The sequence below is a fragment of the Eubalaena glacialis genome, chromosome 4 (genome assembly GCF_028564815.1).
Source record: "Eubalaena glacialis isolate mEubGla1 chromosome 4, mEubGla1.1.hap2.+ XY, whole genome shotgun sequence".
Classification (NCBI taxonomy): Eukaryota; Metazoa; Chordata; class Mammalia; order Artiodactyla; family Balaenidae; genus Eubalaena; species Eubalaena glacialis.
In genome coordinates this window covers 30,790,616-30,802,884 of record NC_083719.1, presented here as the reverse complement: position 1 = coordinate 30,802,884, position 12,269 = coordinate 30,790,616, and the positions used below count along the sequence as shown (strand labels likewise).

At 36.8% G+C, this 12,269-nt stretch overlaps 1 protein-coding gene across 2 annotated transcripts in view; it reads left to right on the top strand.

The window, feature by feature from the left end:
• The window catches only part of NUP155 (nucleoporin 155), a 68,873-nt gene extending 57,128 nt beyond the window's left edge, over positions 1 to 11,745 (top strand). Inside the window, exons 29-35 of one of the 2 annotated variants that reach the window (XM_061187722.1) lie at positions 4,187 to 4,316; positions 5,483 to 5,596; positions 6,276 to 6,396; positions 6,849 to 6,959; positions 9,271 to 9,407; positions 10,625 to 10,731; positions 11,371 to 11,745. In XM_061187722.1, coding sequence (XP_061043705.1) covers positions 4,187 to 4,316; positions 5,483 to 5,596; positions 6,276 to 6,396; positions 6,849 to 6,959; positions 9,271 to 9,407; positions 10,625 to 10,731; positions 11,371 to 11,509 — 859 coding nt within the window. In that variant the 3' untranslated portion in view covers positions 11,510 to 11,745. Of the gene's footprint in view, positions 1 to 4,186; positions 4,317 to 5,482; positions 5,597 to 6,275; positions 6,397 to 6,848; positions 6,960 to 9,270; positions 9,408 to 10,624; positions 10,732 to 11,370 lie in introns of those variants that run through there. The other variant, XM_061187723.1, reaches the window with a different exon arrangement.
• The last annotated feature ends 524 nt before the right edge of the window (positions 11,746 to 12,269 follow it).

Here is a 12,269-nt window from a genome sequence, read left to right as displayed (position 1 = left end):
TTTATTTGGTTGGGCTGGGTCTTAGTTGAGGCAGGCGAGCTGCTTAGTTGCGGCATGTGGGCTCCTTAGTTTCGGCTCACTGGCTCCTTAGTTGTGGCATGCGAACTTTTAGTTCTGGCATGCATGTGAGATCTAGTTCCCTGACCAGGGATTGAACCCGGGCCCTCTGCCTTGGGAGCGTGGAGTCTTAACCACTGCATCACCAGGGAAGTCCCTTAATTACTATTCTTAACTAAAGGACAAAACATACTTCTCAAAGTCTTTATAATTTTAAACGTTTAACAAATTCCAGGCTAATTTCCTCTACTCTCTTTAAATTACTGAATAGGTCTTGGAGCATATGTATTGAGGATTGTTAAGAATCCTGTTAAAGAGTGCATTGAAATTTCTAATTAGATTGTCGTATCAAAAGACAACTTAAAATTTTGGACAGATCATTAATTTGACCCTCTTTTCATTTGGAATTTTCTTTGCCACAATAGTGCAGTGCTATTTCTAAAATCTGGAAATTGGTTAAGTTAGGACAAGGAGGTGTTTGAGACAAGGTTGTTATTAAACCAAGTTAATCAGAATGTTTACTTAAATCACCCAGATATGGCTAATAGCAAGTGTGAGAGTTTGTGTATCTGTGTGTGTGTGGTCATGCAGTTGTAATTGTTGCATGTATGGGCCCAAGGCATTTTTGGTCTTCTTGCTGTCTTTGGTCATAATAGTCATTTGGGTTTTTTTGTTTGTTTGTTTGTTTGTTTTATTTTTGGCTGTGTTGGGTCTTCGTTGCTGTGCGTGGGCTTTCTCTAGTTGCGGCGAGTGGGGGCTACTCTTCGTTGCAGTGCACGGGCTTCTCATTGCAGTGGCTTCTCTTGTTGCAGAGCATGGGCTCTAGGCTCGCGGCTTCAGTAGTTGTGGCATACGGGCTTAGTTGCTCCGCAGCCTGTGGGATCTTCCTGGACCGGCACTTGAACCCATGTCCCCTGCATTGGCAGGCAGATTCTTAACCACTGTGCCAAGAGGGAAGCCCAGTCATTTGGTTTTTATAAGTTCCCTTCATATACATCTTCTGTCACATATATCGAAGTGACTTTAATTTCTTTGTCTTTGATTTAATAAAAGGAAAGAAAAGGAATTTAAGCTAGTAAAGGCCTAAAAGGTAGTTTCTAGTAAAGGCCTCGGTCAATTCATAGTTTTTGTACAATTAAGAATTGAGAGGGAGACGCAAGAGGGAGGGGCTATGGGGATATAAGTATACGTATAGCGGCTTCAGTTTGTTACACAGCAGAAACTAAAACAACAAAGCAATTATACTCCAATAAAGATGTTAAAAAAAAGGGAAAAAAAATAAAAGTTCAAATGAAAAAAAAAAATTGACAGCATTATTAAACATTTAATTCACTGTAGCTCTGTCTTAAGGTTATGTAATTCATTCCTTTATCCAGTGTTTGAATGCCTATTATTTTCTGTACTCAGAGGCACGTGTGGACTGTGCCCTTATCCAGGCCTTCAGTATCTCATTTCTGGATTACTCTTGTCATTTTTCTTAGTGCGTCCTAGATACCATTACTATACAAATCTTTGTAAGTCATTTCTGTCATGCTGCTCAATGCTTTCAATGTTAGAGTGGCTCTTTTTTTTTTTTTTTTTTGGCCACACCTTGTGGCTTGCAGGATACCAGTTCCCCAACCAAGGATCGAACCTGGGCCCCCTGCAGTGGAAGCGCAGAGTCCTAACCACTGGACCGCCAAGGAATTCTCTAGAGTGGCTCTTTTTATATATATACATACATACACACACACACACACTTATTTATTTATTTATTTTTGGCTGCGTTGGGTCTTTTTTGCTGCACACAGGCCTTCTCTAGTTGCGGCGGGCGGGGGCTGTTCTTTGTTGTGGTGCGTGGGCTTCTAATTGCGGTGGCTTCTCTTGTTGTGGAGCACAGGCTCTAGGCGCGCGGGCTTCAGTAGTTGTGGCACACAGGCTCAGTAGTTGTGGCTTGCGGGCTCTAGAGCGCGGGCTCAGTAGTTGTGGTGCTCGGGCTTAGTTGCTTCGCGGCACGTGGGATCTTCCCGGACCAGGGCTCAAGCCCATTTCCCCTGCATTGGCAGGCGGATTCTTAACCACTGCGCCACCACGGAAGCCTCCTAGAGTGGCTCTTAATTGCTCTTTCATTAATATTTACTAACCTTGTTCCTTGTTATAACAGTTACTATATTCTTGTTATAAAATATTCAGAAATTCTCTAACTTTTAAGAACAGTGCCCATTGTCCATATCTACTTCACACACAAACACATAACCTAATTTCCTCCTCATGTGAGAGACCCTATACGTCTTACCAGCTCTCAGCTTACCATCTCTTTCCACAATAAAATCTTTTTCCGACTATTATGTTACTCTCTTTCTCACTACACTTTTTTTTTTTAAATTTATTATTTATTTATTTATTTTTGGCTGCGTTGGGTCTTTGTTGCTGCACGCGGGCTTTCTCTAGTTGCGGCGAGCGGGGTGATACTCTTGGTTGCTGTGCGCGGGCTTCTCATTTCAGTGCCTTCTCTTGTTGTGGAGCACGGGCTCTAGGCACACAGGTTTCAGTAGTGCCTCACGGGCTCTAGAGCACAGGCTCAGTAGTTGTGGTGCACGGGCTTAGTTGCTCCGCGGCATGTGGGATCTTCCCGGACCAGGGCTCGAATCCGTGTCCCCTGCATTGGCAGGCGGATTCTTAACCACTGCGCCACCAGGGAAGCCCTCACGACACTCTTTTTACATATGTAGGCTGCACCAAGTAAGTTGGTGGCTATAGAATGTTCTACTTTAAATAATTTGGAAATATTACCCATGTTTAAAATGTTTGATTCAAGTGGGTTTTTTTTAAGAGATGAGAGGGGAGGTAAAGGAAAGCCTTTTATAAGCAAAGCTCCTAAAGGTACAGAGTCCTTTATATTTGATCTTAAGAGATGGTCAGTGCTGTCATCCACACACGTACTTTGCAAGATAGGAGAAAGGAGTTAATCCTTTCTTTCTTTTGGTTTCTTTTTGGAAGGGGAAAACTTATAGGAGCCATAGCTATGTAAAAGGACAGTTTTTTAAGTAAGACCTTCTCTGAAAGTAAAAGAAAGCCAGTTTTTTCCTGATTCAGATTGGCATTAATGGAGATATCAAAAGTTTCATTTAATACTGGTTGATCTGAGGGGTTACCAACAACTAAATGAGTTAGTATGTTTGTTTTTAATGCCAAGTTGCTTTATAATGTCAAAGAACCAGGTCTGATGGACTTAGGGGATTAGAAAGGACTGAAGATGGTAATCATGGAGGTGGATACATGCTTAGGGCTTTCTGACACCTGTCAGTCAATCAGCCAGCAAACAGATTTTGAGTACCAGTGATAATTCAAGGCATTGAGGAAGGGAGTAGTGAACAAGATAGACACCATCCCTGCTCCTAAGGAGCTCTCATTCTAGTGGGCAAAGACCATAGACAGACAAGTTCATATTCTATAAATACAATAAACACAGGATATTACAGTAGAAAGTGCCTTGGGGAATGGGGAGCTGCTTTAGTTAAGATTGGTCAGAGAAGGCCTCAGACAAATTGTCATTAAAATTGATTCTCAAATGACAGGAAGAGGCAGCTATTAAAGAAATGGAGGAAGTGGTTTAAGCACAGAAGCGATGGTCTCTGAAGAGGCACTGCATCAGATTTAAGTTTATCATGTTTAGGGTACAAAAAAGAAAGCCAGTGGGGTTGGAAATGGTGAACAAGGGAGGAATGAGATGAGGTTGGAGGAGTAGGTAAAGGAGATTGGAGGGTCTTAAGAAAGCATGTGACGTGATCTGATTTTTGTTTTTAAGAGGTCACTCTAGTTGCTGTGTGGAAAATGAAATGTAGTATTTGCCACATTAAGGTAGAGAAGTGAGGAATATGAGGAATAATAAAAAGTTTAATTTAATTTTAGAATAATCCAAGTTTTAATATACTGAAGTATTAAAACAGGAAGTTACTTTTTGGAGGTAAACATAAGTATTTATGTGTTGACTTAAATTGTGGATCTCTTTTATTAGAAATCCTCTAATTTTTCAAGTTTCAAATGGCCTTTTATGTTAATTTGGCATAAATAGTACATCATAGCTGATATATATGTATATGGAATCCTTAAGAATTCACATGAATAAAAATAAGAATTTTCCCCCCAGCACAGAAATTTCACTTCAGCAGCGACTAGAGTACATTGCTCGTGCCATTCTTAGTGCCAAAAGTTCCACTGCCATTTCATCAATAGCTGCAGATGGTGAATTCCTTCATGAATTAGAAGAAAAAATGGAAGTAAGTGCTAACGACACTTAAGTCTTATCCACATTGATTAGTAGCCGCGTGTTACTCCACTTCCTCTCTTCCCCTAGTAAATAATAGGTCTGTAGCAGTCAGTATTAATTTTAATCTCTTATGCCTTCTTTTTTTCTTTTCATATTTGTATATAAATCTTTTAAAAGATTTTAATGATACAGCATTTGGGTCCTAGGACATTGCTGTAATCTAAAAGTTTTCTCTATGGCATTTCTAAAGATTTATCCTAACTATTCTAACACCAAGCAGATTATGTCACATTCACCGTTTATTCTGGAGGCTAATAAGTAGATGTGTAGAGTGGGCTAAACTGCCTTTACTAAGAGACACAAAAATGTATAATGGTCCACATACAAAAGCTTATTTCTCATTCACAAAATCCAGAGTTGGTGTTCCTGATTGGCATGTGGCTTTCTTCCACTTGGTTGATGTCAGTTCCCAAGTTCTATTTTCTGGCTCTACCAATCCAATGGCCTTACCTTTTTCTTTGACCAAAGGGAGGAAGAGTGAAAAGAGCATGTAAGAAGCACATTCACTCTTAGAAAACCTGAACCCTGAAGTGGTATACTGTACTTCTGTTCACATTCCTTTGAAGAGAACATAGTCTTACGGCCATACTCCTAGCGGAGGAGGCCGGGAAGTAGAGGCTGGCCATTTTGTCTGGCTATAATCATGGGCGAAACAGGTGTTGGTGAGTAGCAAAGGCTCTCTGTCACAGCACAGTCCCTGTGTAATCGTCTATGTTGTAATGAAGGGTTGCTAGTCTGTTATGAAAGAAGTCTTTATTTATACATTTTTTTAAATTCGGGTAGAATTGACATGTAACAGTTGCTAAGGTTACAACATAATGATTAAATTTTTCTATATATTGCAAAATGATCACCACAGTAAGTCTAGTTAGCATCTGTCACCATAAATGATTACAAAAAAATTTATTTTCTTGTGATGAGGACTTTTTAAGACCTACTCTCTTAGCAACTTTCAAAATATGCAACACAGTATGATTAACTGTAGTCACTATGCTGTTATTTATATATTATTTTTATTTTAACAAACTTAAAGTCAGATACTAGGAGTCATTCCTTCAAGTACCTGGTGATTTATCATGAAGAACTTAAGATTTGATTTTTTTCTACCCAAACTAGGTTGCTAGGATCCAACTTCAGATACAAGAGACACTACAAAGGCAATATTCCCATCATTCTTCTGTACAGGATGCAATTTCTCAGCTGGACTCTGAGCTAATGGACATAACTAAGGTAATAAAAAAGCCAGTGAAACTCCTATAGTAGTCACCTATTATCTTGTTTCTTTTGCATTTTATTTTGTGTTTAAGATAAGCCATCTTTGGAAGCACATCACTGGGCTGACACATCACCACTGTGGTATCTCACTCTTAGAAAAAGCTATGTTTCTCTTTCCAGGCCAATTTCTATCAAGAATCTATCAGCCTCACGTGGGGCTTTGTTAAAACTTCCGCCACCTATTTTATGGCCTTGTTTCTTATCTTGAAAAAGTAATTTATCTTTGCTTAACTCTCCAAGCCTCTCCCACTCTATACCCTTCTGAACAGTTTCTTTTTCAATTATTCATGGACATTTCTCTAAGTACCCTGAAGCACCGTTAGATTTGTCAATATTTCCGTGATTTTTCAAACCTTAGTTTAGACAACACTAATTCTAAAAGAAATGTCATTGCAGTATCTTGCTCTCAGCCAAGAAAAAAAAAAGGCACACATATTGAAATCTGTTTAAATGTGTTTTCCATGCACTTACCATTCTTAATCTGGCATTACGACCACCTACAGTCATCACATCTTTGTATCATATTTTAGGAACTTTAGATAAAATCTTTGGTTACTTTTAACTTTCAGGGAGTTCTTCACTGTTAATTTCTGAATACTAATATCTGGTTGGATGTTGGCATTTTCTCCTACAGCTTTATGGGGAATTTGCTGACCCATTTAAACTTGCAGAATGTAAACTTGCAATAATTCATTGTGCCGGTTATTCAGACCCTATACTGGTGCAGACACTTTGGCAAGATATCATAGAGAAAGGTAAGTGTTCATTTATAGGTGTATTAGCTGTATGTTATTTAGTGACTTAGTAGAAGAGTGAATGCAAGCTGCTAAAGGTCATATATTTAGGGCTCATGAGAATTGTATATACCTAAACAGAGGGAAGTAGAGGGTACTTGATATGGTGGAGGGCGATCCTGTAGAGAATGATCCCAGTAAATATTTGAGAGGCCCCTCAGAAAAGATGTGTCATTTTTGTGGTTTATACTGCTTAATAAGGGATTCTGAGACACTTAGCTCGGAATCTCATAACTAGTGCCCTGGTAAGTGGAAAGTATATCAGACAGTAACAGAAACACAGAATCTGCTCATTATATTAACGTGCATACAAGTTCTAGTATTTTGTACCTTGAAACAGAATAAAATAGTCAATTTAAAATTTTCACAATAAAAACAGGTTGGGTTTCTAATGACATGTCTGTTTCTTACAGAACTGAATGAAAGTGTGACGTTGAGCTCCCCAGACAGGATGCACGCTCTTAGTCTCAAGACTGTGCTCCTCGGCAAGATGTATGCCAGCACACCTCGTTTCTTTCCTCTGGGTAAGCCATAACCTTAGCTATGGTCGTGGGGCTTTTATCTTTTTGTTTTGATGGTTTTCTTCATTGACATGGAAAAATAATGGTTTGTAGCGCAAAATCATTTTGTTGTTGCTATTTATTAGCTCTGCAGTTTAATTCTACCTCTCCAGAAAGAAACACCTCCAAAGAATAGCAGAATTTGTTGATGAATAGTTGGGTATGAAACTCTCTTTGCTTGACCTTCCAAGTTGATATATCTATCTTGGGATAGTCTGACTAACAGACCGTAGTGATTATATTATTGGTAACCCTATACACGCTTGAAGAGAAGGGAAAAATAGCTGATGTTTTTGTGCATGGATGATCTGTGATTGATTCAACTGCCTCCTATTATATTTGGGGCATATTTTTCTTTAAAATAGCAAGTAGTTGTGTTAAAAATGTAATTTTTGGGAACTCCTTTCTTAACCAGATATACTGACTATTTGTTATGTAGGAGACTCTGTTATAAGCCATTTGCCAACCTATAACGTCTTCTTCGGTTGTAAAACGATAGACTCAACATATATATATTCATACAGTAGAATGTTAAATAAGCACTTTGTGTTTTTGAAAAATGTTGAGAAACATGAAAACGCTTATAACATAACATCAAATTGTTTTTAAAATATGAAGATCCAGACTTGTTTATAGACCTTCTCTGATTTAGGGTTTATTCCCTGGACATGGTAAGAAATAAAACTATTATAATCATACCCTTATTCCTTGTAAGTACAGTATTAAAAACTGCCATGCCAAAAAAACAAAAAACTGCCATGCCATTTCATTGATCAGGAAAATAAAGAGCAACTGTATATATATGTCTTATGAGTATGTGAAACCTGACAATTTTAATAGCAAAAAGGCCACATTGTACACAATCCCTTTTGAGGGTATTTCTGCTTTGACTTAAGATTTTTAATTGTTGAGCCCAATAAAATTTAGGGTAGAAGAGGCCTTCCTTTTTCTATCACTCTCTCAATGGCAAACAGGTTCCAGGGGGCTTCAAACTAGAACAAATTGAGTCTTTAGAATTTTTATTACCTTTCCACAATCTCTGTATGATAACTTGTAGGGGAGATGCAGGTTCAGTGGCACTTTTTTCAGTGACTCCTCTTGTCCATGGTTACTCACATTGGTCAGTCTCAGATTTTAGGTACCATAAATAAGAATTTGATTGTTACTGTTAAGATCTTATTTATGGGACTTCCCTGGTGGCACAGTGGTTAAGAATCCACCTGCCAATGCACGGGACATGGGTTCGATCCCTGGTCTGGGAAGATGCCACATGCCGCGGAGCAACTAAGCCCGTGTGCCACAACTACTGAGCCTGCGCTCTAGAGCCCGCGAGCCACAACAAGAGAAGCCACTGCTATGAGAAGCCTGTGCACCGCAACGAAGAGTAGCTCCCACTGGACGCAACTAGAGAAAGCCCACGCGTAGCAACGAAGACCCAACACAACCATAAATAAATAAATAGATAGATAGATAGATAGATAGTTTAAAACAAAAAATCTTATTTACGATGTAACAGGTAGTAAAAAGTGAGAATGGGACCACAATTAGAATCATCAAAATAAATAACTTATGAATCTTATGAATATTACATTTAATATTTCTAAAATCTAGATGCAGTAAGCGCTTCTTTTCTGAAAAGCTGTTAAATTGAAGATATAGTATTTCAAGATATTAAATATTATCAGTGGGTCCTCTCCAATAGTGGAATTGTGAATGGTCTCTATTTTCTTCTTGTTCTTTTGCTGTTTTCCAAATTCACTATAATAAGTTTTTTCTCTAATAGCTTTAAAGTGTGTAATTGAATGGTTTTAGCATATTTACAGAGTTGTGCAACCATCATCACAATTAAATTTAGACCATTTTCATCACCCCAAAAAAGAAATTATATCCACCTTCAGCCCTAGGCAACCATTGATCTACTTTCTATCTCTATAGGTTTGCCTATATTTTGGTATATGCCTTATTTTTTATTAAAAGAATTTTTTTAATTGTTTTTTAAAAGTTTTTCCTGTAGAGACTGTTCAATTATGAGTAAGGCCTACTTTTTAGTATCAAGAGTTAACAATTCTACAACAACAAAAAAATGTTAATTATATGAGGTGAAATACATGTTAACTAACCTTATTGTGAAAAACATTTTGCAATATGTATGTGTATCAAATTATCACAATTATACCTTAAACTTAGACAGTGTTACATGTCAATTATATCTCAATAACGCTGGGGGCAAAAAACAAGTTAACAATCCCAACTTCTGGTCCTTTTCTCTCCCCAGATTTTATTGTGCAGTTCTTAGAGCAGCAAGTTTGTACTTTGAACTGGGATGTGGGTTTTGTGATACAGACAATGAATGAAATTGGAGTGCCATTACCTAGACTACTGGAAGTATATGATCACTTGTTCAAGTCACGGGTAAGGAAAATATTAAATAAAATAAAATAATTTATTTAGTTAAATCAATTAACTTCCTAGATACAGGAGCGGAGTATTTTGCTTGTGTGTTTGTAAGTATCTCATCTAATACAGTTGTATCAGAAATTCGCTTCATTGGTTAAGCAAATTATGCTTCAGACTTAAAACCAATAATGAGAGTTGCTTTGCAATATATCATGATAAAAATCAAATATTTTTTAATATTAATAAACATAATTATATATGCTTTACTTTTAGTGGAACAGGCTAAATACATGAAAAATTATCATTTACTTTAAAGGAACAAAATATCAGTGTATTTATTCACTGTAACCTCATCTAAAATATCAGTGCTTAAAGATCTTTCCACAAGAAAAGAAAATTTAACTATGTATGGTGACGGGTGGTAACTAGACTTACTATGGTGATCATTTTGCAGTGAATGCAAGCAGTGAATCACTATATTGTACACCTGAAACTAATATGTTATATGTCAATTATACCTCAATTTTTTAAAAATGATCTTTCTCACCATATTTAACCTTATTGGACTGTATATTTTGTAATTTTTATCCTGAGATCAAAAACCAAACAAAACCTGTTGAACTGGATTACGTTTAATACTAGTCATGATTATAGTAGCATCGTCAGAACATTCATACAGTGCTTTACAAGGCACTTATATATCTCATTAAAACTCACAATGAGCCCATGATAGAAATGAGCAAGCAGTAGTATCCCCATCTTCTACTACATCTGACAAGGGCAGAGAGGTTAAATAACCTGCTCAAGTCACATGGCTAGTAATGATGAAGCCAGAACTAGAATTAAGATTCTCTGACTACTGATTTAGTCTCTTATTCACACTATCGGATTAAGTCTGCATAAGTTCAAAGTAAAAATGGTGTCACAGCCAATAGGAAGAGATGGATTTTCTTCTCTTACCTCAGGTTCCTAAACAGGAAATTTATATGCTCTACACAGTGGATCGATACATCAAATATTCTTCCTAAATAGCATCACAATGAAGTTTTCAGTACTATTCATTATTAACCATAATCAGATATATAATTTAGTAACCACATAATATTAAATGCTTATTTTAATATCAGTAAATTTTGCTTTGAACGCTGATGACTATTTTAACTAACATAAATGATTAAAAAATCAGTTGACACAATTTGTCTTACAACTCAAGATGTATTTTTTCTTTATAGGATCCATTCTGGAACAGAATGAAGAAGCCACTGCACCTTTTAGATTGTATACATGTACTATTGACAAGATATGTTGAAAATCCTAGCCAAGTTTTAAATTGTGAGAGGTAAGTATGAATTAGATATACTTTATTATATACCAAAGGCTTTTAAATGCACCTGATAAATACCTGGGTAACAAATTTGGAGACAATGGGGCACGATATGGAAACTAAAAGAAGTATGGGAGATTTAAGCTCTTGTGCATGTTTGCAATAACTATTTGAATGATACCAGTCAGTATTTATGAAAGGTTAGAGTTTTTTCCATTTTTCAACCCTTGTCCTGAAGTCTTTCTAAAGGTGACAGGATAAAATTAATGAATTACTCCTAAACTCCTTTCACTTTGAATTAGTGGCCTAGGAAGTTCAATTATGTATTTGTGATATTAATGGCCATTTCAAGATATATTTGTTTGAAAAGGCGAAATGAATGTAAATAATTTAATATTAATTTAAGGAGTCATCCCTTACTGCCTCCTTCTCATTATAATAATCTTCAAAAGGGAAATGGTGGTGATGTGGTAATCCACCTACCCCCTGAGTTTCCTTCTCTGTTTTCATTTATTTGCCATTTACTTAATCACATGATCCTTGCTCTCATGTGGGACTATAATGAGTAAGGTTAGCAGAAGTTGAAGGGAGGTCCTATAGGAGGAAATGTTTCTAAATATGTAGATGGTTGATCAGGTGTCTTTTTCATTACAGGAGGAGATTCACAAATCTCTGCCTGGATGCCGTTTGTGGTTATCTGGTTGAGCTCCAGTCTATGAGCTCCTCAGCAGCAATACAGGCCATCACTGGGAATTTTAAATCTCTTCAGGCTAAACTAGAACGGCTTCATTAATTATTGTAATGTATTTTCATCCATGTGTTTTGATCTGTAAAATAAAAGCTCAGCTGGGTCCAGATTTCAGGTGCTATAAATCTAAGAATTTAAGAATAATTTTAGTAGAAACGTGTTTTTAATAAGTGGCTCGTATCAGCAGACAGTACATTTGCAGGTGAATTCTTTTTTACTACATAATACTATTTTGTTTTTTAATAATCAGGTTAAACAAATGAAATAAGATTATTTATGATTTTAACACAAAGATAAAAAAATAAAAAACTCTTATTTTGAATTTATAGTATTCATTTTCAAGTTAGTTCAAGTATCAAAACTTAAATAAGCTTGCTGAACAGGTCCAGTCCCATAATACTAGATTCTACAGCAGTTCCTAAATAGGCAAATAAACACTGTCTCTTTTTAAAAGTTATTTAGGTTTTGGGTTCAACCTTGGAAAGAAATTTCTTCTAACTACTGATTTGGTCAGTTACAATCCTTGTAATACACACCTGGTTGTTTTTTGAGCAAGTGATAAACTTGTAACTAATGTTCTATGTCTTAAAAACCTATGCAGGGAGATAACTGTTTTCCCTCCGTGTTCACCTAGCTCTTCTTTGGCCTGGGACTACTGATTCCTTTAAAGCAGTGGTTCTCAAAGTGTACGCACCAAACTATCACATCAGCATCATCTGGGGATTTGTTAGAAATTCAAATTCTCCAGCCCAGTCCCAAACCTACTGAACCCAAAACTTTGGGATGAGTCCCAGCACTCTGTTTT